This window comes from Bombus vancouverensis, chromosome 5 (genome assembly GCF_051014615.1).
Source record: "Bombus vancouverensis nearcticus chromosome 5, iyBomVanc1_principal, whole genome shotgun sequence".
In the NCBI taxonomy this organism is placed as follows: Eukaryota; Metazoa; Arthropoda; class Insecta; order Hymenoptera; family Apidae; genus Bombus; species Bombus vancouverensis.
Window position 1 is genome coordinate 12012722 of NC_134915.1, and position 27989 is coordinate 12040710.

The window sequence follows — 27989 nt, forward strand, 5'->3', positions numbered from 1 at the left end:
TTTAATAATAAATACCATATATTTATTTACTGACCAGTTTCTTTCTCCACGTGAAAATTAAATAACAGCACTTTATGTTGTTAAATCGTGATCTACGTTAAACCAACTCGTTACTTAACCAATTTACAGAACACGCTTTGTTCGATATTTAACTTCGTGGAAGTAAAAACGAACACATTAAAGGGATTAGGTGTTAGGAGATATTTTAAACCGGATATTTATTTAGCCTAGAACAAGGTAAATAACAATTTAACAAATAAACTGATTTAGAACGTTCTTCGCTTCCTTATGTACACTTGCTTCAATTCTTCGATCAAAATCAAATACAGTATTTCAAAATCGTTACAATTCTATAACCATCGACTTTAATATACAGTAGCTCACGAAAGTATTCGAACACTTGTAGAAATCTTTCATAAATATATTATTATGTGTATTATACGAAATATAATGAAATTTCGTAGTGTTTGATCAAACATCCAAGTTGCTCGTTGCTAAGAAACCTCGAATAACAACTGTACAATGCTCCCGAACAATTGAATTGACTAACGCGATATTCTCGAACGGATGGATCGAGAAGTCGTTTCAAAAGTAAAGACAACGCGGTTCAAATTCTTACAAAGCGACATCGTTCGAGAATACGCAAAAACTTTTACCAAAGTATCACTACCGTGACGTACTACCGCAACTATCGACTTACAACTTTGGCAACATTCCCTCTAGCTCTATCAAAATGGACCAAATATATTACAGAAAACCCAATTCCTTCAAGAAGTTTCCAAACGTTGACTCTCAGTTCCATTTAAACTATCCTCGAGTACCTCGAACTCTTCGAATTCCATTTTTCCAAAATCATCTGTTCTCCAATTATTCTCATTGACCTGCCACCTATTTAAAGCACTGCCGATGAATCTGCTAGCGTAATCTGACTTTGCATCCTCCAAGTCACCCAGTTTAAAATCCAGCTTAATATCCTTCGCCTCCTTGTTCTCCTCTTTTTTAGGCTCTAAACCGATCACCACAGGAGGCTCTCTTTTGACCTCTTTGATTCTATTATTCTCATCTTCCGATCTCACCTTCCCATCTTCATCCTCGTCTTCTTGCTTGTCTAACGTGGTGATCTCGATGCTAGGTGTCTCGGCTATCGTATACTGGCTCAAATCATGAGCTCTGTCCTTGTTTCGATGCCTCAGATGATTCTCCACGAGTCTTCCAGTTAGTTCGAATCTGCTGTCACAGGAGTTGCTCTTTATCAGCCTGAATTTTACGTAATCGTTCGATCCATCGACGCATTTGAATCTATTTTCCACTACTGGTGATATTAATGGCCCATTGCTAGAGTTTACCACTTTGCCGCCATAGTAAGTGACTGACGTGCCACATTCACGAATCTTTTTAAGAACGTCTGGTGATACGTAATGATTCGATCCACCTGACTCGGTCACATCGTTCTCGTGACAGTCGACTTCCTCATCTTCCGAGGAAATACACTGCACTCCGCTTCCGGGATCAGTGTCGGGATAATCGCTAGACACCCCAGAGCTTACGCTACCAGCATCCCAATTATTGTGGTGATGATGGTGGTGATGGTAACGGTTCATCTTGTTCTTGGAGGAAGTCGAGTCGCTCGGCGATGTGTGGCCGCTCCTGGCCTCGAAACTTTGTGCCAGAATCCTGGTTTTCGACTCGCAACGGGGACTGTCTAATTCGTCCTTGCATCCAACCACCGATGCGGTCGAAGATGTGGATTTCTCCATGTTCTCGAATAGTTTCGTGAGATCCTTCGCCCTGCTGGAACATCTGAACATGGCATGGTAATTTTCGCTAAATGAAGTTGAGTAAGTAGGGTGGTGCGTGGTTCGTTACTGGTCAAAAGTTTGGAATTACTGTGTTTTCATATAGTTCAAAGTTCAAAGTTCAAAGAAAGGGAAAAGTTACTTTGGAATTCTGGCAGCATCGAAAATTGTTATATCAATAATTTATTGAAGCGAAGGAACTTTACTATTGATATCTGTTGCGTTACTTACGAATTGATAGTAATGTAATTAATAGTTGAAAAGTGATTCCAAACATTCGCCCAACAACGTATATTAAACCGAGTAGTGTTCATCTTTCGCTAGTATATGCATTTTACTAAACTTTTGCAAAAACTTTTGCAAACTTTTCGCAGAAAAAAAGAATCATATTCTACCTGGTAGCCTCATCCACCTTCTCCGACATTTCATCAAAATGGCTGTCATCAATGCTACTCAGATCCTTCATACTAGCACTCTTCCTGCTCTTACAATCCCGTGAGAACGTCGAATTAGACGGATTCTTCATCTTCAATGTATTCTCAAACATAAGTCTCACGTTTTTCACGGTATCAGGATCAGGTAGTTCTTCATCGATAAGCTCACGGTTTACCCTAATAGGATGATAAAAGAAATGCTTCCTGATAGACGACTGTTTCGGGCTTTTAGCATTGACATTTGAACTCTCGCAACTTCTCTGGCAATTCTCTGCGTCCGTTTTCTTCTGTATAGCTCCTGCTATCTTACAGCTTGGCTCTGATCTCGCCTTTCCAACGTTGGATGGTTTGCGCTCTATGGTTTCCGCGCGTACTGGTTCTATAATCACAACGTTATTATCCAACAGAAGCTCCTGGAAGGAATATTCTCGCAGATATTGGATCAATCCCTCGTACGTGACGTCATTGCGAGCATTAGTGTACATGTTCTTGCCGAACATGTTCGACTTGACGATCTTGTAACGAACATGATCGAACTCCTGATCGTCATCCGGCTGACACTCGATCGAATCCACGCAGCTGATCGATCTTGTCAGATTACCGTGCATCTTTTGATTCTCGTTCTCCTTTGACGATAATCCCTTGTCTGTGCAGTTAGACACGTGATCCTCATCGATACCATCGTCGACGGATCTCCGTCTGGTGTCACTTCCGGATTCTGATCCTAAACCCAGATCAGAGCTCTCTGATCGTGCCTCGAAACCTAAGCTTCCTTTCACTACGCTACAAGCCTTCCCGATAATATTCGATGTCTCTTTGACGATCCTCTCGAATCTACCTTCCGTCTGTTTTCCCTTAATACCATCTTTCTGCGAGTTTTTCTGCTCGGAAGTGTTCCTCGCGTTCACCACGCTCGTGTTCGCCTCACGTTCTTCCTGGTTTACGCTCTAAAACGACAGAAATTGCATTTTGTAAGGAATGCAAGTTCTTTGGGATGTTTCATGGTTGAATGGTCTTATGTGTGATTACGTTTTCAATATTGCAACTGCGCAGGAACGAGGTTGGAGATTCTATTAAAGAAATTGAAGTGAAAGATGTGTACGAGGAAGAGAAAGCTTTTATCTGTATATATCATTAGGCTACCTATCGAACGAAAATATTTTGTACACGTACAAAGCGCTTGATGGTCGAAAATATTTTGCAACTATATAAAGATACTTGATCGCTAAGAATATTTTCTAATTGTATAAAGACGCTTCCTGGTATTTTAAATCTGCCATTAATATTTAAATTAGGTGCTAATCTTTGCCGAAGAATCTTCCCAAATTTACACATTTTATAAATCTATGAATTTATGAAAAATGACAAATTGTTCCGTTTAAACATTCTATGATTTCTAAGACTAAAATGGATAAAATGGATCGAGAGATGGAGAAACTATTCTTTATCACTTACCTCTACGTTCTTCAGAGCTCCATCAACCTCGTCGATCTTCCCATTCGGTTGCACCAGGTCGATACAATTGCCTGACTCTTGTCCATTACTCTGAAACTTCTCGTTCTTTTGCTCGTCCTTTTTAAAGGAACCAACTTCGATGGTAAGACTTCTGTGCCGCCTCTTGGTCACGTCGCTATCGATGACCTTGAGCACCTGTGGCCTACGCGACATGTCCTCCTGCTCCTCCGTGTCCGAGATCCAAATCGATTTATAGTCTTCCGCCTCCTCGACCTTTCGATCGATCTGTTCCTCTCCTACTAGCACCAGCTCGTCATCGAGCCTGTATCTACTCTCTTTGATATTCGAACACGCGGATCTTTGGTCTACGAATTCGTTTCGAAGGTAAGTTATCGAGTCTCTGTCGTCCTCGAAATCCTCTCGAACTTCGTGACGCAGCTCCTCCTTTGCGTTCTGCAGTGATAAATTATCTCTGAATAGACGCAAAGAACCGGTTTCTTCTTTTTGACAATCGAATTCTTCAATGTTTTGCGGGCTGTTCCCTTCCTTGGTGCTGCTTTCTTTACATTTTTCCTCGTCCGTAGCGTTGCTCCTCGTGGATGATCTCTCCTCTACGACGCGAGACTCGAGATATTCCAGTGGTTTTAGATTTGGGTCGTTCCTTTGACGGAGGTTATTGTTACGCGCGTCCTCCTCGTCGAATTCCAAACGCACGTTCGATAAAGGTAAGAGGTTCAGAACGTCGAAGTACTCTAGCTCGCCATCGTCTTCGAACAGAATGCTGTCCAGGCTCCTGTGCTCCTTCCGTTTACGTTTCACCTGAGAATGGAATGCTTTCTGTTCCTTTCAAAATTATTTTATACACGTCCACGTCGTACTTTATAAATTATCAAGTAACCGAGCAATAAACGTATAGTAGAACTCCATTTTTGTCAGAATTCAATGGAATGAATATGTTTTCTATTCCTTTTAAAATTGTTGTACACCTGTTCACGTTGTGCTTTATAAATTACTAGCTAGCAGAGCAATAAACGTATGGTACAACTGCATGTTTATCAGAATCTAATTGTAGAAAGGAAGATCCTGGACCAGTCGCGGGAGTATCGATATTCCATCGTAACTTCGAGATAAACGCGACCATCCTCGTTCTCTAACACTACTCGAGATAAGAGTGAATTTATGGGGTATGGTATATAGTTAGATGTAAGGACGCGCTCTATGTATCCTATAGGAAGCATCAAATGCTCCCGACGAGAAATTTATACGTGTAGTATCGGTTAGTATTCAAATGATTAGCAAACACAGGCCAAATGATACCAATATTAAAGTCAACATTAATTTGCAATTAACACTAGAATTTAGTACATATGATATTCAGTGCGTAACATTTTCTACTTGGATTCCATTCGTTTAATTAGCTTTATAAGAATATTAGTTTGCATTCCACAATCAATCAATTAACTCTATGTGACATTTAACATAGGAATCTCGTTTTCTGATAATCATCAAATATCTCCGTTTCATATGAGTCGTTTGAACAGTAGAAACGCAAGATTTACCTGAGTGTAGATGCAATCGATACTGCGATTTCCTTCGATTGGCCAGCCGTCTTCGACAATGTCCACTAAATCGCTAACGGTGTCCAACGACTGCACACTGCGGTAACGTCTGGGTGATTCGGGCCAGTCGAGGATGTTCAATCGATCAGGATCGGTCCGATTGCCTCGAGTGTAGTGCAGAGGATCCGGAAACGAGGGGAGTCCCGAAGGAATCGAGTGAAGGCCGCAAGCAGATCTCGAGTGATACGATTTAGCCTCGTTGAATCGTTCGTACGAATCCGAAAGATGCTGTTGACTCTTGCAGAGTCTGAAATATAAAATACAAACGCATTGGAAAACCATTGAATCGAGAAGTAGAAATTTTATGGTAACAACGTAAGATATTGTTCTTGAAATAAACTGGAACTTGAAGATTCGTAGGATTTATTTCTGTTTCTTATCGAAGCTATCAGATCTCGGGATAGCATTCGCTGTATAATATACCACGTAATTGAAACCAAAGGTATTTTTATGCTAGTTATAGTAGATAGAAAATAAATGTTTAATAAATGTTATTAGATAAAATTAAATAACCTACGTCTCGAACTATAATAATTCTTTTTCTTTCGCGCAACGTATTTTACGCTATAAAAATGGTTTAAACCAGCAGCGAATAAAGAAATACATCGATCAATATGTGCAAAAGCGTAGAATGCAATTCAGAGAGAAAAGCAACAGCTGCGTCGTCCGAATAAGTTTTTAGTTTACAGAGATAAATTTATTCTCTATGAACCTTCTCGGATGTTCTTGTTGTTCGACTTGTGCTTGAGGAATACATACAACGAGGAGTTTCCATTTACTAAAACGACAAGAATTAAAGGATTCGGTACGCCTGTTTCAGGTGATTGCATTATTAATGCGGCTTTAACTTAGCTAGCAGACCTTTTGCAGCGAACCGTGGAAGGCCGGTAGAAACAAGAAAGTTTCTTGAATGACGTACGACTTGGTTTCATATAGAAAATCTTGTATGCTATGTACAAACGAGTTTCTGGCTGGTCCATGAATTTCGAAAATGTTCGGCATAGCAGGCAAATTGCAGGTTGGTTAATTTATTCGACCTGTCATAGCTTTCCCTTCGAATTGACCAATTTAACGAACACTATTCGATATTATCCAACGCGAAGTGAATACATTCGCTGTTATTCGCGCGCATATCGCATTGATTGTTATTGCACATATTGTGTGTATTTTAAATTCAGTACCTTCGTAAGAGGAATACAAATTTTACCTACCTATTAGTTAAATGTTTGTCGCGAAAAAGCCTTAATTCTTTGATTAACGATTAAAATTAACAATTAACGATTAACAATTTGTGAAGTTACGTATACGAAGATGGCACTTGTTCGAAATTTTATACAAGATATTATATAAAATGGAGGATATTATGGAAGAGAAAATTATGGATACCGATATTTTAGCATCAATGAATTCGTTAAACAGTAGAAATTAAATTTTCTGTTCGTACGGTAAACAGCACAAACGATTCTCTTAATTACGCTACGGATATTACTTTGCTATTTGCACCGTTTTGATTAAACTGGCTACGAAGCTTGTAACTGATTGGAATGGTAATGTTCGAGCGGATATTATTCTCTACAAGAACGTGTAAAAAAATCCCACGACTGGGCGAAACAAAGTATCGCGTCCTGCGAACAGAGCTGTTACGTGCAGTTAAGAAGCTCGAACAAGCTCCTTATGCTTAACCCGTTCTATGGTAATTAGCGTTTCTTAATGAAAGATAGTTCCTTGTCTTGTAATACGCGAGTCACGCGATTCAAATACATACGTTGCTTTTCTTTATGCTTGATCGTACTGTTATTTCTTTCGTACAAGACGACAGAAGCAGACTATCCTTCTTAATCGGTCGAATTTCACAAGAACGAAAATTTATTTCATTGGTAATGGTTCCAATCGCGATGATTCACTGATTTTGCCATCTATAGTGATTCTTAAGTAGACGAGACTTTCCAAACTATATTTAGTTACTATAATTAATCTAATAACGTAAGTGACGTAAGACTTTTTTACGATAAGATCACAAGGATACAGAGATCGTAATTACAAGCATTTTTATTCGAAAACTAACGGATGTTCCTGAATGATGTCATCGCCGTCTCTGAGACAACGTTCGTTCTAACATACCTATCCTTCAAAGAATTGCGATCTATCAGCTTGGCTCGTGGAATCAATTGATGCCTCCTAGGCAAATCGAAGGTCGATTGCCCGAGCCTGAAGTGATGCGCCTCTCGATCGTGTCGAGATTCGTCCTCGGATATCACCGCAAGGCTCCTTGTTCGTTTCAAGAGCTTCCTGCGGTCCTGCGTGGACTGCGCTGAATTGGCCTCGTGTCGTCCCCCTTCTCTGTAATCGATCAAATTAAATATTAAACATATTAATCCTGTTTGCTTATCTTTGACGATAATACTTCTTCGATAATACCTTAAAAGGCTTTTGAAGTATAGTACATCAATAATTGATTTTCAGAGATAATTAACTAGCACTTTGAAACTTTCGTTTGTCACGAAACTTTCGTGGGAAGCTTTGTTCGAATTTTGGCCACCGCGTGCTAATGGAAATTATGTACTCTGATTGTTTCGAAAATTTCATTGAAAATTCAGTGCCAATTTTCTTGTACTTGTTACGAAAATTTGTCGTACTTGTAATTTCTATGTTGCATTTTCAAATTAGTTTCAAACTTGAGATTATCCACTTCATTTCTTTCGAAGATTTTATTGAATGTCCAACAGTAATTTTCTTGCGCTTGTCACGACAATTTTTAATACTCGTAATTTCTACGTATATTTTCAAGTTTGTTTGAAACTTCATCAATACGATCGTGATAGTCGAGTTTCATAACAGTGACAATGACGAAATTTCGTGACGTTTATACAACACACATAACATATTCGTGAAAGTTGTCTCCTATTATAAGAGTTGTTATTTCAAGTATGATGAAAGCATATTTAAAATGAATAAAAGGCCTTGCATATGTTTGATCAATAATACTAAGAAGAAGCATCGTGTTAGCATAAAAACGGAACTCTTTTATGTTCGTGCGAGATCACCTGTTCTTTTGATGCGCTTATTCCGTGCACGAATCATAGATCGAACATGATCCGCATAAAAAATTCGCCCAATATACCGATACATACTATTCATATGTTTACGTAATCCTTTGACGAACTCTCGTAAAACACTGTGTTTTCCAAGAATCATCGCCTCCTGAAAAAACTTTTTGTTAACGCGCGGTAAATTATACGACACTACGTTTTTTTTTTAAGAGAAATGCAAATTTTGCGTTTGTCATTAGAGAAAACGCAAAATTTCCGTAGCTTTAATCCTTCTGAACATCAAAATCCATGTATATGGATAAATAATTTCGAATAGCTCACACGCCACTTTTATGATAAATTCAAATTATTATTTTCTTCGAAGTTTATGAAATTATTTGATCAATAAAAGTATAGCATAATTTTTACGAAAATTGCGAATATATTTAATTGAACAACAATCGCAGAATATCTACGATAAACGTTAAAAATAAATGTTACCTCGACGAATAATAATTTCGAATAAAATTTGCAACACTAATATGCATATACGAAAACGTCGATATTAATTTTAAACATAGTATTAATATTAATTGTAAAAATAGAAGATTCCCTATGTGAATCAATGAGTGGCTATAAACGCTGTATGTGATACGCATTAATTAAATTTCACTATGTTCATCCTTGTTTAACGTATCCTGCATTCGCAGATATCGTGCGTTCAAGCTTGATTATCGGTACATCTAAAAAACTAGTTACACGAGTCCCCAAGATCATGGCGACAGTACTCTAACGATTCCTTTCAACCATCGGTAATTGATCCATTACTATACTTTTACTGAATAATGATGCAGCGAAGCATCGATGTATTCGTATGAACAGAGGCCATAATCAACAAAGTAGTCACGCGACGTTCGCTTATTTGAAAACTGAAAAAAGCCACGCCTTTATGGGTCTACTTGTTCGACCAGCGTTGATAGAAACTAGAAGGCAATTTGTTCTATTTCGAGGGATTTAAGAAATTGCGCTTCCATATTATCAATGAAACAGTTTACAAACTTGAAACTTAACAAAAACCTCAACGAACTTTAATATCTTGGAAAAATGTTACGCACGAATGAGTAGAGTCGAAACGATGCATTGGAAATGTAAGATTTGACGTAATATGTTTATAAGAAAGATATGAAAACTTTAAACTTGACTATCATGAATAGTCAAAATATTCGTATGATTTTTCTTTTTATGTGAGAGTAAATTTGGAAAAAGTACCATGAGAATTGTATGAAACAGAAATTTAGTATTTGGAAAAAGTTAAAAGCATCCTGTTGAAAAATTTGTTAATATATGAACTATTTCAAGCGAAACGTGAAACTGTAACAACTCTGTTCCTAAAATTTTTTAATTATAGAACAGGTGATTCTTCTAAATGTGGAATAATGAAACAAATTAAAGTCGGAGTTGATCAAAATTAATTGCTAATGTTAAAGTATATTGAGCCATATGGAAATTATTTTAATTAAGTATATGACGTATGAATTAAATGTAGTAAAAACAAAAAAGCACCCCTGCGATTAGTTTTATTTGAACGCATAACATTTCATGCATAAATTTATTATGTATTCATATTTCCACCTCGACAAAAGCAAATATTAATCTTCGCAAAAACAACCGTATACTTCCAACGACTTAAAAAATAAAAAACAACATAACAAATAAACTATAACAAATAAAATTCAGCTTTTTCAGATTTACTAATACGTTTGTTAATTTGTTAACAAAAAGGCGCTGGAATATTAAAATTATCAATTTTACAGAAATAAAACGTTTTATGTTTCAAAATTTAACACCACGGTAATGACTTTTAGCATAACAATGTCAATCGTCCGGACTATCAACGAAATCGAAGTGTTTGTAAGAAGCAAACTCGTCAGACGACCTTTGAGTGGCTGTAAACACGACAAAGTCTCGATTATTCGGTTTGTATAACCATCCTTGAGAAAACAGATCCCTAACAGCTTTCCAGAATAATTAGAGCAATCAACCGCGTGACGGTGGAAAGGTCATCGCGAAATTCGTGTCATGATTACTCCATGATGAAATGCACAAACTCAGCATTCGTGATCCGTATACTAACGACAATACGAAGTCATATATGACCATCTCGTCAGTGCATCGTGACACTTGTACAAATAAAGCGTGCAATTTCAACGATATAATATGGTAATCGAAATTTTGTTAAAATGCGAACATGCGAATCCGAATATATTACGATCCAATGAGGCTTCTTTCGATTTCTTCTTCTTTCAATTTCTTAAAAACAAATTTATCTTCTAGTTGCTCTTCAAGTTCGAGTCCCAAGACAACAACACGTAGCCTCGTCATATTAAATCGTTTTCATTGCCTAATAAAATTCAACTTTGAATATGGCGCCCATTGAAAAGTAATTTACCTCTTTTCCCGTCGAATTGCCCGCAAACTCGATATCGCAAACTTTCCCTTTCTATTGATTTGACTTTAATGCATCTTCAGAAAATCAGATATTACTTAATCGTAGGACGTAACTTTTCTTGTCGCATCGTTCATGTCATTAACAAACAGATAAATTCAACGAGCTGGAAATTTCAGCGAAATTTACGACCGAAAATCACCTGCTTATCAACAGAAAAGCATCGACAATACCGTGTAATATGCTTGAAGGAGGTTACAGTTTAATTTACTACCGATGTTTTTTACTTGAAAATTTTTTTTCGGTCGTTCAACTCGTTATTGAGATCTTTTATTCGTAAATAACTCTCGAATACTTTCAAAAATGAATATCTAGGCACGATCTCGATGCAGTAAAAGAATCGCAGGCTTTTCTTTAGCGTGGCTAATAGCCGGCTCAAGATCGTTGGTTTTTCCGCTCGAACAGCCAGAAACTGCAAGTAAACGCGTCCTTTCGACCGCCTTTGCGAACACGAATCCTTGAAGTCAGGATGCAAATGGCGTATCGTCATCTCATTGTGTTCGACTGAGCACGGCGAATCGTTACGTAAGATTTTTGCCGAGTTATCTCGGCCACTTTTACGAGCCATTTTTCGAGCTACGTGAACTGACTCGGGGCTCTTTATCTTTAGGTACTTTTCTTTTCCATCTTTTTCTCCGAAAAATATCAGGAAATTTTAAACGGAGAACTTTTAACGAAGACCTTTCAGAAATTTCACATCTTGCTTTGAATAGTTTGCTTCATCAAAGGTTGCGTGTTCTTTGCGACTATTTGTAAAATTACATACAGTATGTTGGCAATTAGATAGCGATCTTTTCAACTGTTTATCGTGGTTATAACGAGTACAGAAATTTTTATTAAAACTTTAAGTGCTCTCAAAGAGAACAAGACAGCGTTTCGATATAAATTACTTGGATAATTAAATTGCGTTACTTTTCATAAAAGACATAAAGATAAGTATGTTTGCAGAAAGAATCTTTTTTCTCGATTTTCTATCGAACAATAGCCAGACAAATAACGCTCTGTAACAGAAGAAAATGCCTTTTGTGCTATTCTTTTTATTTTCCTTGCAATAGTAAAAGCCCACGCAATCGAGAATTGTTCAGTGATTTTCGATCGCTGGTTCAATTCAGTCCCGATTACGCTCGTCTGTGCCCTTTACTCAAGCAACGCATATCAGAAAATCGATCGCGTGCAAACTCAACTCGGACTTATAGCTTTAACGGGCTTATCGATGCTTTTACGACACGTTTTACCACAATTTTTACGATGTTAACTAAAAATTGTCGCATGCGAACAGCAGAAAAAACGAAATGCGATAACCCTTTCGCGATTGCTTTTCGAATCCCTTTGTTTTTATCCTTCAGTAAAGTTTTTATCATGAATAAAATCACACCCGTGGTCGCTAGCTTTTAATTGCATTATTTTCCTAAGTACAATAAAACGCTTCAAAGTTTTCCATTTATATGTCGCAAAAGTAACATAACAAATTTATCTAATTTTTTTTTTTTAGAATCTTTATATGGAAAGAACAAATTGTATATGAATTATTATAAAAGTAGAATAATTAGTTGATAAGTAGTATTGGTACTTGCAATATCAGACGAAGGAAACTTTCAGAGAAAAGTACGAAAAACACTATAATTTAGGGAAACGAGATCATACTCGATAAGAGAAACGTGAATAGATGTAATATAATATATCTACTATACTCTAGAATGGATGTCTGTTGTAAGCATAGCGAAATGGCAACAAGAATTTTAATATCGCCATCCTAATTTATCATCCGTCTGTATTCTCCAATAAATAAACAATTAAATAACCGATTAAACTATTCGGAAGATTTTAATGCCTGCGTGGATGAAGCATAACGAACTTCATTCGTAAGTTTCGGTTCGCTAATCCGCGAAGAACTCAAAGTTTGATTCGCATTGATGGGTTTGCGTGAGAGCGAACTTTTCGACGCTAGTTGAAGGGACGCTTGCACGTTTGAACGAGTTTACGATAGGATCTTCCGTGACGAAGCATCGAATACCAGAGTGATTCGGGATTTATGAACTGTTAACTGAGCAAATGGAAATGAACGTTGCCCCTTAGAACATCGGCTAATTCGATTACACTTTCTCGCCTGCTTTCTCACCGAGCGCAACATGTCTCCTCTGTTGATTAACACGAGGAATCGGAGTTAGAAACTTTTTAATTGTAAGTGCTTTTAATTGTAACTTGAAATATCTTTCAACATGCTTTTAACTAGGAAAGTGTAAGCCTTTCGATAGTAAGTAGATTACTTTCGTCGTACTTTTTGGAACAGAATATTCGATAGAATATTTCAGTGTATCCATTAGGATACTTAATTTTAATACTCTGTTGCGATATATAATTACAGAATATCAGTTCAGCAGTTTTTAGCAACTTGTTCGTGTCCAATTTTTGACGCGGTTTAATCTCCTTCCTATACTGGGCAAATATAACAAATTATCAATATCATATAATCAAAACATATAATCAATTATCGTCTTACGTTTGTCAATTACGAATAATAATGTCGTTATTTCATATCTAAACATTGGCATCCACTTGATAATATAAATATTGCGTTAATCAAATGTCTATTTAGCGTTATTCTTCGCTATTCATAGTTCCATTAATTTATCATTCTAACTGGCCAACTAGAACGACGATGTTAAATACACGCTGTTGAGAATGTCAAAATGGGAACAAAAACCACAGTTCGATCATCCCGTTGAAAAGATAATAGACATAACTGGGTTAACAGCTATCGCGACGTTGGAAAAACATCTCTACCTATTGACATTCTTTCAACCCCATTTTCCTATCTTAAAGCTTCCAATCAATTTAATCAAAGCGAATTGATAACTCAATCTCGTTCAATGATCATCAAACACATAGCCATTGATCACGATTCAAACCGGATGAAGAATTCCTCAATAACGTTCTATACATTCATCTAACGCGTTGACACTGCCTCTTCCCCCCTCATACTGTATCTGTGAACGTATTGGAATCGATACAGGCTTCCGGTTGATCGATCGTCGATCATTGCACTCGCATGTGGCCACAAAGGAAAGGCCTGAATCTGTATGCCGAGAGAAACGCAGCAGGAATATCTTATGACATAAACCGGAAGAAGTTCCGCGGTCTGAACAGTCGATGGTTCACGTCTGGAAACAACTCGTGTTGTTCCCTTGTTCATGGGTCAAAGAAGTTTGTTCATGCTGCAGAGTGTCGTGAACATCTTGTAATCATAGTCGTATCTTAACGATCAACTAATTTTGTATGCATCGTTGCAGACGTGTTCGATGTTGATACGTAATTCGTAAATTTAGTTGATATTTTGAAAGATTTTATTAAATTTGCAAATGAGTTGAGGAGATTCTCGTGGAAAAGGGATTCGTAAAATAAGATGATGGATCGAATACATCGTGTTGGAAGTTTCGATGTTCTAGCTCTTTAAATAAGAACTAAGTTTTGATCGATAGCTATACTGGATCTCGAAGACTTTTTTGTTCCTTTTACATTTAGAAAATAATACGGGCTGTTTTTTCAAAGAGTGGCTTGTCAGAATTAATTCTGATATATCGCATGATGTAGAAATCAATTCCTGGTAGATTATTCTATCATTTTTTTATCTCTTCTTAAGAATCTTCTCTTACAGAGTATGACAGCACGTTATAATTTAAAACGGCGTTTAGGAAGACTCCTAGGTTATTATAATGTTCCTCTCTGTGACATATCTCATTTTAGAAGTTATATTTAACTTATCTTGTTTCAGATTTAAATATACTATAGTCGGTAATATTATACTATCAGATTCGTTTAAAAGAAAAAGTCAAATACGTCAGAGAAGTATTTAAAAAAGTACAAACTCATAGTGACTTGACAGTTGTAATATCCTTCCTAGCGATTAGCATTTCTGTTGTCCAGTAAATTACCATTCAATTGAATAAGCAATATTTCGCTGCTAAAAAATATCATTCTCGATATTTCCAATTTAAAATTCCCACCTGCTTAATGTCACGCCATTCCACGTGCATACAAACTTGCCACACAAACTATATGCTAAAACTTAACTAATATAACAGACCAGGGAAACCTGTTAAACATCGAAATACCTTTTTTCCACAGCTATTACTTAAACCATTCCCTATACACAGGAACCTCTAATTACTTCCAACACCGTAGTTCGAGAACTGGTCGTTTGCACGAAAACAATCGAGCTGTAACGGTACTCGAAACTGTTCGATTAACTGCGAAACGAGGGTTGTGCAATAATAGTTCGTTTTTCACGCGTCGTTTCGTTGAGCACAAAGTACGGAAATGTGACAACGATCGATTCCGGAAGATGCAAAGGCTCATTCAACCTTGAAGCAGGCATCTGTATTAGAAAATCAGCGTAATATAGCAGATCATTAGAGATCACTCGAGTGCATTGCATCAATAGTGGATCGCAGAGTTTTCTGCATTCGCGGGAAGTTTGTAGATTTAAAAATGCACGTAATACATTTAATATGCAAATATAAGTGTTTCATCTGCTTCGTTCAATTAGCAATATTTGGTTGTGATTTCGTGACGATTCGAATAATATAACTTTACTTAAAAAGTAAAGAGCACGATAAGCTTCGAATATTTCAATATATTTTGAAAAACGTAAGAAGAAAAAAAGGTGAAAAAAAAGAAAAATGTTAGAGAATGAAACAGTTCTCTACGTAGATTCCATCTCTCTAGTTGCGTTCGTAAGAATATAAATCCGAATAAGACGAGTCATGAAGACAAAATTGCAAGAACGCTGAACCATTGATCTACATTAAGCCCAAAGTTAGGAAATCAACATCATCGTGTCATCAAATGAGCGTCGTACTCCATCGTGCCACAATTTCTCATCTCGCGTCTGCAATAAGCGCCTTAATGACCGCGAATTGGCGCTAGTTAACGAAGAAGTATGAACCAACGATAATCGATTAGCGGTGTTAAAGTTTCGACAGAGATAAAAATGTCGCTGGTAAAGCCATTTCTGACGTCAATTCTCCTTCTGACCGAACGACCTTGATTCAGCGAAAATCTTTCAATGGACAGAATATCGAATGCGCGAATTATATAATTGTCGAGTTGAAAAAATATACACAGAACGAAAGACCATGACTAATATTCTTGTAGGATTAACAGCTTCGAACACGATTAATGGCCACGATATTTACGTACGTGTTCCGGATAACCTAGACGTACGTTACGTAATGAAAAACTGGTTTGTCGAAAATATCGCGAGTGCGTGCGAATACCTCGTTCCTTTCCATTTCTATGGATCCACAATAAGCTACTCAAAATTCAGGCTAATTACCACGAACGCAGTATTGCAGGCTATTGACCAAACGTGTTACAAAACCTCAGGATAAAACTTTCTTCTTCCTCGTTCAATAAGATATCGAGTGACTGGGAGTATACTTGACGGAACGAGTAGAAGGAAGTTGTAAAAATTGGAAGCGAAAAAAGAAGTAGGAATAATTATATTGGGTGGACTAACTTTTTCTTTAAGAGTAGCGTTTTGAAGAGATTGAATAAATTATTTTTACTCGCTGAAATGTTAGTTTCCAAGGTGTCAATTTAAATGGATGTAAATGTAATAATCGAAAATGAATAGATGTAAGGGACGTAGAGGGAAGTTATACAAATTGAAAGAAGCGCGAATAGCAATACCGGAAGGGATGATACTTTTTTGGAGACTAATATTTTAGGATATCAATTTCAAGGATTCAAAGTTAAACAGACGCAAAAGAAGTGAATGGGGAGAGAATTAGTATAGTAGGGTAATTGAAATGGGTTTGACTGATTTTCAAGAGACCTAGTTACTTTGATAGACTACTTTCGCTCACTAGAGAAATGTCACAGTAATTGGAGCTCTTGAATATCAGTTACATTTTCAACTACCTTACAATGTAACAACTTCTGCCATTCGCTTTTCAAATATATCCTTAAAAAAATTGATAGCTCCCACCAAGATTAATCAAGTGCACATTTTCAATAAATTGAGAAACTCCTAACAAGAACACTCTTGTCAAATTTGTCAACTCTTTGGATAAGCGTTCTAACAGTCAGAACAAAGATTCACAAGGACAGCTATTTTATTACAAATCCTTGGTTTTTCCTTGGCAAATCTCTCTCACTTATATCACTTAACAAAAAATCTCGATTATATCTCAAAAATGCCATCTATTCTATTGGACACAGAAATATCTCATTCTCTTACCCGTTTACTCTTCTACTTGACAAATTCTCCTCACGGCATCAGATTCTTCGATTCCCCAGAACAACAACGATCCTAATCTATGAACTGAGGAAAAGACACTCGCGACAACTCTCAAATAGCTAAACACTCGAGGTAAATCGAGTCCGAGAGTAAATTATCGGACGTTCCTACTCTCCACGATCTAAGATCGATCTTTGAGCGATCTACGTACAAACGTACCGGCTTCTCACTTTCTCGTTCGCGGATCGACTGGCGGATATCGTTGTCGTACCTGGCCGACCGATCGCCACTGTGCACCTGTTCCCTCGACAGGACAACGTGTCTCCGTTCGAATTGTCTACTCGTAGTGGGAGTAAAGTGTACACCGTACACCTTAGCCTTAAAGTATGACGTCATTGATCCGTTGACTCGGATGCGAGACAAGTTACGAAACCTAACCATGGAGTCGTTATCGATTTTTCGCGCCGATCGGTAATCTTCGTCCTTTTGCAACGAAAATAGGGTTTCCATGGAAAATCGTCGTATGAATGAACGTGCATAGGAAAGAGGAAATTATGTAACGTAGCTCTTATGATCGATTTTTCGCGGCGACCTTCGAGCTTTTACAATAACATGGAAAATTTCTATAAATTCTGGAGAATTAATCGACTATCGAACACGAAGAGGAGAAAATTGTGAAACGTAGTTTTTATCTATTCTGAGATGTAATTTACCTCGGGGTAAAGGTCTGTAATGAGTTTCATCTGGAAATTGCGAATTGATTTACTCAGACCGTTGGTCTCTTCCTATCTGTTCGGTCAGTTGACAGATTGTAATTTCTCCTGGATAACAGGATAATAAGATTTTGTGGGAAATTTACTGAAAAATACATTTTTTTTAAGAGAAGAAACTGTCCCCGTAGTTTAAGGGAGTTTTGAAATTAAAGTAACAAGATCAGATCAAAAGTTGATAACATCACGTGGAAATATTGAGAGGAAAAGCATTGTTAGTAACCTTCTTTTACGTGCTATTATTTCTTATCGCTCTGTTTGAATTTTCATGCACTTTGTGAAAAAATAATTTGTGAAAAAATAAAGAACTGTGAATAGTTCTTTACTAACTTCAAAGAATAATTAACTGTGGAAATTAGTCAAATGTGAAGGTAAATCGCGAGGCATTGGGTGGAAGACGAGTGCTCTTCGAGGTTTCCACTCTCTGGGGATTACAAAGAGATGAATGATCCTCGACAACTCTCCAACAAAGGTATTTCGAGCCCATCTGATATCCAATTGCAGGTCATTTGTGCCTACATTCTCGACATTTATCAACACCAGTTTGTTGAAAGTTGATTTATCGTATCAAACTACTCCTTGATGGAAGATCTGACCCAAAGCGCAGACTACCCAATGGCCATTCAATACTACTCACTTCCTCCAAAATAATCCCTAATGGCTGGCTGACTATTAGGAACGTTTCTAAGGATTGCTTCCTGCTTTCAATTACTATTTCTATAGGCAGGGTCTCTCTCGGATCAATGGTGGCAAATAATCTATCATTGAACGAGTTTCTCCCTTTGAATGTTGTGATGTAGAAAATTTCTCCGTATTGAAGGAAGCACTTCTTCTACGAGAAGAATTCCTAGCAGTGGGAAGATTGAACTGAACGTTTCCGGAACTGAATAATTCTAAGAATAAAGAAGAACGGAAGACCATTGGAAAAATTTCAAATTAAGGATGTTAAGACGGAGGAGTTGTGGCAGGGAAAAGATTATAGAAGAGCATAACGAAAATTGCAATGATAAGAAATCGTTTAAGTATTTCTCGTAGAAAAAGAGTTTTCACGAAATAACGCAAAAATATCAAGATTAATAATAACAAGTAAAAATTGTATGAAAGATGTAAAAGTTAAATTTCAGCAATAAAAAAACAGTGTAAAGGTGACCAAAAATAATGTGATGATATAAAAACATCATGGTGCCAAAAAATAAGCTGTTTACCTACAACGAACAGTACAAAGCCATTAAAGCGATGCCATAAAATAAAAGAAAGATTACGTAAATATATACACATATATATATACAAATATATGATGATGAAAACATCCTTCGAATTCTTCGAATATCCTAAGATTTTAAGCTAGAAATCTGGAAAATTGCAGCATTATGCTATCAACGTATCTAATTGCTGATGTAAATAGCTCCACTATTTCTAAGAATTACTCTTTCTCTCTTGTTAAATGACTTTTATTTCGTGCCAGAGCGTTTAACATATAATAGACCCTTCCGTAATTATCGAAAAAGAAAACAAACGCCCCCGCAGGACAATGGATGAACGTTATTATTCCGAGCATCGAGGATGACGTGTCAGGGGCGTCTACAACAATGTCCAATGTCAAAGACCGCAATAAGACTCGAAGGTTTCCTGCTAGATACGATCGTAGTCGTAAAATCCGAGGGTCAAGTGGCAATGACCCTGTAACATATTTTACCAGAATTTGACAGGGTCCAACCTAACGCGTTCAAACAAATGAAACCGAAAGGTGAATTGCTGAGGTGGAATTGTAAATGATATAACTGACATTGATGAAGATTTTCGAATTATATAAGCAGAGAATATACACTACTAATAATTTTAAATCATTTTGCTAATTTCACTTATGATGTGTTATTAATTTGAAATTAATTCTGCAACCATCGCTAATATTTTTTTTTTATTACAATAAATTTAAAATCTGTGGTAGGTTTTTTTTCAATTTGTAAGGTTCTATGAAACACGTAATCATACCAAAAGTATGTATTGTTTGTCATTTAAATTTCATAATTAAAAATTAAAATCTCGTAACATGAGCGGATCGCCTCTCTTTTAAAGAATTTTGAGAAAAATCTTCAACTTGCGATGCAATATTATTGTACGTAATATTTGAACGACTATTACAACGGAAATCAAATATTATAAATATCGAACATGAAATAGTTAGATCATTATGCTACGTGCGTCGTTAGTTCGATGAAACTGCAAGATCTATAAAATCTCACAGACAGAACCGTATTGCGAATATAAGTCTGGTCTCTGACGATTACTTGACTTCTCGAGCGATTTTTAAATCGCACTTTATCCCACTTCGTGACTTTATCGTTAACGCGAAAATCGTTAAAAACAGCAAAAAGGTGTGCAATCAATGAAAAAAGAGGACGACTAAGAGCATAATGTAGAATTCCTGGAACTGGCAAAGTTCAACTCGGATAAAACATCGATGAATAATATTCTCGTTGAGGAGAAAAATTAGAAGCTGCACAATATTTTCTGAACGTGATGTATGCTAATAACGTTAAATTGCAGTGTCAATTACAAGCAGACGTAAGTAAATCATGCGCGTGACACGTGTAGCTATATTCTCTTCACAATGCATCACATTACACAAATAGACGTGCTTTGAGCTAAATTCTATTTACATGAACATCACATGAATCCGCAGTTTCCATTAAAACAGACAGAAAACAAACAGATGTGATCTCGTATGTGTACCGTATCTTTCCACTTTTTCTCATAAATATGCAAATATTTTCTAATTATATATATATATATCCTTGCCTGTCACACTGTACTGGTCCTTGTTCATTGTTCCATGCTGAATTTTAATCCGTAATCAGAATACCTCAACTCAAAATAATTCAGTCCCCTGATAGAGGAATGTCGAAGCTATCAATATGATGATTTCAAGGACTACAAGGAGAAAAGGTACTCGGTCATTATTTCCTACAATCTATTCTGTTTACCAACATTGCACGTCTAATACAAATAATTTTCTTGTAACATTCCAAATAGTTTTTCACTTTCACTTTCATTCGACTTGCATTACTTTTCAAATACGAAATCTTGCAAGATAAAAACAAATTCATTACTTATTCGAATTCAGCATAAGAAAATACCTTAATCCTCAAATGACAAAGATACTTTCTAAACTATAGCATAACAATTAGTTACCATTTCTCTCTCGCCAACGAAATTACAAGCGTTTGCTTCACTACGTCTCTAGAAATGTCGTGCCGATGGCCAAAGTTCCGGTAACTCACGAAAATGGAACATAAAAGACGCATAGTTTCATCGTTATAAAGTCTCACGATGCACGGTATTCCCATAGAACAACATTTGGATCTCTTTTCCGTTTTCCGTGTAATCCCCGGAAGATTTAAGGAAACGTCACCGTGTCAAGGTGAAATGACACCGAGCAGAACCAACCCGCTTTATATCCGGCAAGTGCAGGAGTTAATTTTTCCACGAGCCCGCCTGAGACGAATTAAAAATCCAGCGACTGTTTTATCGGAATTATTCGACCGTGACACAGTGTCCAACGTCTGTCTCAGACGTCAGCCGTCCAGTTTCAATATTTCAATCGAACCTGTCTTGTATTGTAATGTCGGTGTGGAAAAGGTTTGCAACGCGTCGAAAAGACACGTTAGTAGAACCTTTTAAATATTCATGCGGCTTTATCCGTTTCTTCGGTTTCAGGGAAAAAAAGAAGATAAATTAGTCGTTGGTCGATGAAATCGATATTGTATAACCCTCGAACGAGCTATTTCAAGAAAGGATAGCTGAGTAGCGTAATTACTCTCGATAGTATTAATTGCCGGTAGAGTAAACCACGAGTAATTAATTATCGAGAAACTTTAATGAAAACTTTAATGTCTTCTCGAAGATATGAAAATTAAGTGCAGATAAATACTTCTTGAAATATGTATTTGTGTAAATTCGTGTTTTTGCAGATAGTGATAAAGGAGCTTGAATAGAAATAATTATTATTTACATGTGTATTTTAATTCTTTTTTATGTTCTTGTATTTATACGCGTACTTTCGTTCATTTTTGCATATTCACACATACCATAAATTCATAAACAGGCGCGGTACAACTGTACGTATATTGCATCATATTTCTATAAAATTTTGACGAAAATCAATATTGATCTTCCGGTAAAAATAATAATTTTTTACGCGGTCATAAGAGTTATTATCACTCTTGTTATTTGAAAAGATATTCACACCATTCTCATAAAATAAATCTTAATAATATAGCTGTAGTTCTAATAGACAACAGTGATTTTTAAACAAATTTCGTGAATAAATTTACCACGGAATATATAGACTACGACCTAACATTTTATTTATTCGTCATTGTAATAAATTATTTAATAAAATATTAAAGAATTACGATTTGCCACACGACCATCAAATATTGATAATCAATGTCATATTCAAAAGTCCTTTTCGAATATTTACGATTATAAGAAATTTATTTGCCAACTTTATAAGGAGTTATATGTTTGAACGAACATTTTCACAAATTTTTAATTAAATTTTTTATTTGATTTTTAAATAAATCGTAGAGAGATCTAACAAGACTGAACGAGGTTCTTTGTACGTTTGATGGCGAAGAACACATTCCACGAGGAATCTCGTTTTTCGTTTCGTGTTCAACGAGTTGCGAACGCAATGTCACGCGAGACCACGAAGAAAGTGACCATGGCGCTTGGCCTAGGTACCACTTACACCCGAGTCACCTGGATATGCACGACACGATACTTTCCTAACGATCGACCAGCTTTTATTTTGCCCCTTTCCTCTTAGCTCGCGTTTCACGTGTCGCTCGTTTTTCCTCCTGAACATTTTTATGCTGTTACGCGAACTACCAGCGGAAAAGTAAACGCGAGCATTAATGATCATCCGATTCTTATAGATTTTCATTGAATATTTTATCGGTCTATTTTTATCTGTCTAACGGTGTCTATTTCCTCTCTTTTATATCAGCTATAAGCTGTATCTTTTATTAACGTGAGCTTAGTTAACCTTTTCAAGATGTAATCAACAATATTTCTATAAGCTGAAGAGAATTTTTTATCAATTATTATTGGCAATAGAAATAAACCGTTTTTGGTATGCTTGTAAAGAAGATACAATTCCCTACAATTTCAAACTAATTTATCGTTTATTACAATATGAACCTTTTTTCATTTACCGTAGATACTTTAAGGGAGTAGATACGCAAAATTTCGCATCGAATTAAATTAAAATTAACATCGAAAAAATTAAAGACGGATTCCACTGTTCTGTTTCATTTTTTTCGTGAAAGGAACAGTTGGATAAAAACACGATAAATTTCTCACAAGGAATGTTACATCTATGCCAATCATCGTACTTGAAGTTCTCTTGTTTTAAGCGAATGGAAGGAAAATACGAGAGAATCTCCATTACGGCGGAACACATTTTGAAAAGCGGGATTAACGAACGTGAAATTGCGGTCTGTTTAGAGAAACGTTCCTGATAAAAGGATGAACGTGTACCAATGTTCATGACAAAAAGCACTACACATGCACCTTAACGACGCAGCATTCATACACCACATCAAACGATGTGTGTGTTGCACGCTTTCTCTGACGACTTAATGCGTTACCTGCGTTTTCGTGTGCTTCCTGGTCGAAAAAACGATGATCGATGGTAAATATATTATAGAGAAGAAATTCGAGGAAATACGAGGACAGTAATTTCTGTCGCTCGTATGAAAAACGTATATACTATGAAAATTTAAAGATTGAAAAAAGAAAAATATTTATAGAAAGGTACCTTATTGAAGAATGTATGAAAAAATTGTGAAAAATATTTCCAGGGAAAATACTTGACGTTGTTCGTGATTCCTGGCTGATCCTCGACTGAAGAAACAAGTAAAAAAATTGCTATTTAATTTCATCCCCTCTTTTCCACCCTTCACGATGAATCACATAGTTACCAAGGATACCATTTCGTCCCCGTACGAAACAATAGCGCAATCCCGTGTGAACCAGAGTAGCGACTCCCTCAATTTGTTCGCCAGGAAACGCTTGAATCACCTGGAGTCGAGGTGGAATGATTCACATTGTTAATTCATAACTCGCATACTGAACACTTTGTCTACAATAAACTCTATAGAAATTTCAAAAATAGAAAAAACTGATATTACGGATTATATTTATTATTCGTTATTTAATACTAAAATATGAAACCAAAGATTGTACCAAGGAAATAAAACAAGAAAAGAATTATATATTACAAGAAGAAGAACGAGTTTTCATCCATATATTTTACGAAGAATCATTCAAATTCTCAGAAGTTCATCGTTGTGAATTTATGAAACTTCGATGAAAAATTAAATACTGATACGCGCCATATCTCATGACAAATATTTCCCAAGTTATCACGAAAGTAAAAATTGTATATATATTAAAAGTATATAAATTAAAAATTCTGATAATGTTTTCACTTGACCAATTTATAAAACCATTGTGATCAATTTTTGCATTCTATAAATAGAGAAATAAGCTTTGTTTTGACAGAACGACATAAAACTCTCTAGTCGAGGCGATTTTTTCCGTGTCGTATAAGTAATCGATAATTTAAATTTCATTACCATGGAAAACGAGAGAAATTAAATTCGTGAAAGTGATAAGTAACTCGAGCAGTACCTGTAATTCGAACCAGGGTCGTTGACGTGTCGGAACCAATCTTTACAGTCACTTTCGATAGAAGGATCGAGCACCGGAAGAGACCCAAATGGAGGCTGCGGTTCGCGAACCGCGATCTGGAAAATTTCCTCGAGGCTGCGATCGTTTATCGCGAGACACGAACTTTCCGTGATTCTGGTATGTCACGCTCGGTTACGTAAAATTATTTATGCTACATACATGTAATTTTGTTATCTTTATTTCGACCAAGGAATCGAACTCCTTGTTATCCTACTGTGTTATCATACATTATTCCTTTTAACATCTTTCCTATATTAAAATTTTCAAACAGCAGTTTCTCGAAAACAAGAGACGATCTCTGGAACGAAGAAACTTTATTCTTAGTTTCCTAGTCATATTTGTATACAGAATAATATTTTCATAACATCCAATTGTAACATCCTGTCCATTTGAAACATTCTCTACCTATATTCTAATTTTTCTATACAATTCTCCATTAGATGTTCCGAGCTCTTCTACTTATCGCCTATATCATTTCTTTTTCTCTCTTAATATAATCTCCTACTAATGAAGCTGTTTATATCTTGCATCATTAAAGTCAAATTAAAAATTATCCATTAGAAATTCTCTACAGATCTTCCGCAGATCCTCTCTTTTTAGAGATTTTCCGTAGCAGTTAAATCTTGCGTCTTACGTACATTGAGAAATAGCGGTGCAAGCAAGATAGGAGATTATGCAAATATATTGGGGAACGAGCAGACACGGTTAAAGCACCGGTTCATCTGAGCAGTCACGTGAAAGGGGAACGATAAAACTGTTTCTTCTACTGCGTATGCATATCGAGCTTTAACGACGGTGAAGGGGTAAAAGTTAGGGAGAAAAGACGCGTAAAACTACAATGCGTGGAAAGAAACGAGAATAGCCTGTTCGACGCAATCAAGGGATCGTATCCGATGGAGGAACTGCTCTTACCTAATGTGGACATCAATTTTAATATTTCCACGCTTCGAGGCTCGCTGCCTCCTTTACGTAACTTTTCGTGCTCGCTAAACTTAAAAAAAAAGAACAAGAAAGAAGAATACATACGTGCATGTAACGATTCTATTATTATGTAAGAGGAAATCTTCAGCGAGGTTGACCACAAATTGATCGTTAATCAATTTGATGGACGTCGAAGTCTATCGACTGTCACGAGATCGATTTTAGCTAAAATCTTAGGGTTTCGTGACTAGCAGGTTACCCAGAAAATTCGTACTGATCCTTCAATAAGTAAGGAAACTTATATATTAACCAAGTACATCAAATGGAAAAAAGAGTTCTCTTCTATACAAATTTTTAATATTCTCATATCTTTGCATCCTAACAACTAAATTTTATTCTTTGAAAAGACGCACAAAGAGATAATTTTTTATACTTTATATGTGAATTCTACATATATTTATTGATTTTTAAAGGATTAATCATTATGACCAGTCGCTTATAGCACGTAATGGTGAATCGTATCTAAGATCGTGATCTTTGCAAATACAAACATAGAAAAGAAGTAATGTCATTGTACGTAAAGAGATATCAAGTGGAGAGTGTCGCAGTTTTTGTTAAATAAAATGGAAAGTAGCATTAGTTGCTCGTCGTCGCGTGATTCCTCCTAACTTCGGAAAGGTCAGGAAGCAGAGCCACCATAGCGACAGCGACAGCGGATGTTGCACAATGAGGGCCATGTTCCTGTTCTCACAAAAGCATTTCATACGAGCCGATGACGGTTCGAAGACAAGCCAAGCTTTTGGTTAAAACGGTCGTATACTTTCTCGTTGCTTTTCAATGGATATCACGGAATTTTTTATCGGAGAAAAATTTTCTTTGTTCTCTCTACCTCGACGAAATGTTTAAACGGAGAAAATCTACAAGAGTGAATATAGATTAAGAAAAATTTATGGAAAATTTAAACTTAATGATTGTAATTTGCAAAGTCGTTTGTAATAGAGTTTCTAATTACAAAAGCATTCGATTGTAAAATAAATTCTGTTCTCTTTATGAATAATAATGTCGCACCATCAAAATAGTAATATAATGTGGACTGTTGCCTATCAAACGAAAGAAACTTCTCAAAATATCTCGTAAAATATATAATCAAATTGAGTTTCGTCTTTCAGTTAGAAAAATGTATTTTCTTTCCTGCTGGAAATAATTGTTCCACCAATACAAAAATCCTTGCTTCCGTCAATGTTTTTCCCTGAACTCACACACATTTCCCATTTTCACCTGATGATATCTCTCGATCGACATACCACGATCTTACTTCCAACTAATCGTTTTCACGATTCACGCTCGTTAACGCGATTTCTAACAAAACTATCTTCCAACTCTCATGCACATCGCCAACGGAAACAAAATTAGTAATATCGCTATCTATTTACAATATAATTAAATATTTTGAAGTAATTAGATTAAAAAACTATTTTGTAACCCAATAGACGTAAAGGACCAAGAGAAAATGAATTCATTTTGCAGAAGACGTTCATACGTCTACGTTCACGATAAATCTGGTACAAAAGTTGGTTATTCTAGCAGAAGAACGTTCGCTGTTATAATCTTTACCACGTTTCAAACGTATGACGCACGAAAACTAAATGTCGCACGGATCTAAGTTTTCTTTTTACGATCATATAAAGAAATGCGATTTATCAATTACATACTAACGTCAACCGTTACCTTTAACTACGTAATCGTCATATTTAATGCAAATTAACAAGAATAAATATTTGATACATACAAATGAAATTGTTCGAATTAACATTCTACGTTCCAATTTCTAATAATAGGAAAACACAAGCGTAAATCTTCATCTTCTCAAGCGACAGAATTAACCTTCGTAAAAGGAATCAAACGTGTAAATGGCTTAGTGAGACGATACACGCGATAAAATCTCTAATCCGTAGAATGGTAACTAAGCTTGTGAATATATCTGAACCTTGATAGGAAATCTCACATTTCAAACATTTCACACGTTAGAATACATTGCTATACCTTCTTGAGAGATTTTAACAAAGTCCCCTACAAAAATACGGTATTTTTTGAAAACAAAGAACATTCACACCATTTTTTTCACTAAATTACTCAAATATAGATAGTACCTGGAGTTTGCAGCGTTCTCCACAAATTCCATCGTCACTTGACAGTAAACGATCTTCACCGCGAACATGGTGCACCGGCATCGTTCACGTCCACGGGACAACGTCGTTCAGCGTCGGTTTCGATCGCGTTTTCAGAACAGAAATGAATGTTTCCAGGCGAGGTACCCGAGCGAATTTCGATGTACGCTTGTCGCAGGCCCTTTGTCCTGCACGCAAGTGCGTGCACATCAGGTGAAACGGACAGAGACGCGCGTCAAAGCGGATGTCCGGTATGTTCCGCTGTGCCGGCCTCTTTTCCCTCGTTCTGTC

The 27989-nt window shown here is 36.4% G+C and overlaps 2 protein-coding genes across 3 annotated transcripts in view; one reads left to right on the top strand and one right to left on the bottom strand.

Moving 5' to 3' along the window:
• jv (javelin) lies at positions 1–27763 on the bottom strand. Its single transcript, XM_076618369.1, has 6 exons — positions 27681–27763; positions 7426–7644; positions 5245–5551; positions 3686–4504; positions 2192–3177; positions 1–1800 (listed from the first exon to the last, which is right to left on the bottom strand). The coding sequence occupies exons 1-6, from the start codon at positions 27746–27748 to the stop codon at positions 768–770; spliced, it is 3432 nt and encodes a 1143-aa protein (XP_076474484.1). The 5' UTR covers positions 27749–27763; the 3' UTR covers positions 1–767.
• MCU (mitochondrial calcium uniporter) overlaps positions 1–27989 on the top strand; it is a 76972-nt gene that overhangs the window by 31606 nt on the left and 17377 nt on the right. The window lies entirely within an intron of this gene.

What these genes read in the sequence shown, in the direction of transcription:
- jv (XM_076618369.1), bottom strand. Translation starts at nt 27,748, where the DNA reads ATGTTCGCGGTGAAGATCGTTTACTGTCAAGTGACGATGGAATTTGTG. An exon ending in TCGATTGCATCTACACTCAG is followed by an intron (nt 4,505 to 5,244) that starts GTAAATCTTGCG and finishes TTCCATTCTCAG; the next exon opens with GTGAAACGTAAACGGAAGGA. An exon ending in AAGGTGGATGAGGCTACCAG is followed by an intron (nt 1,801 to 2,191) that starts GTAGAATATGAT and finishes TGCCATGTTCAG; the next exon opens with ATGTTCCAGCAGGGCGAAGG.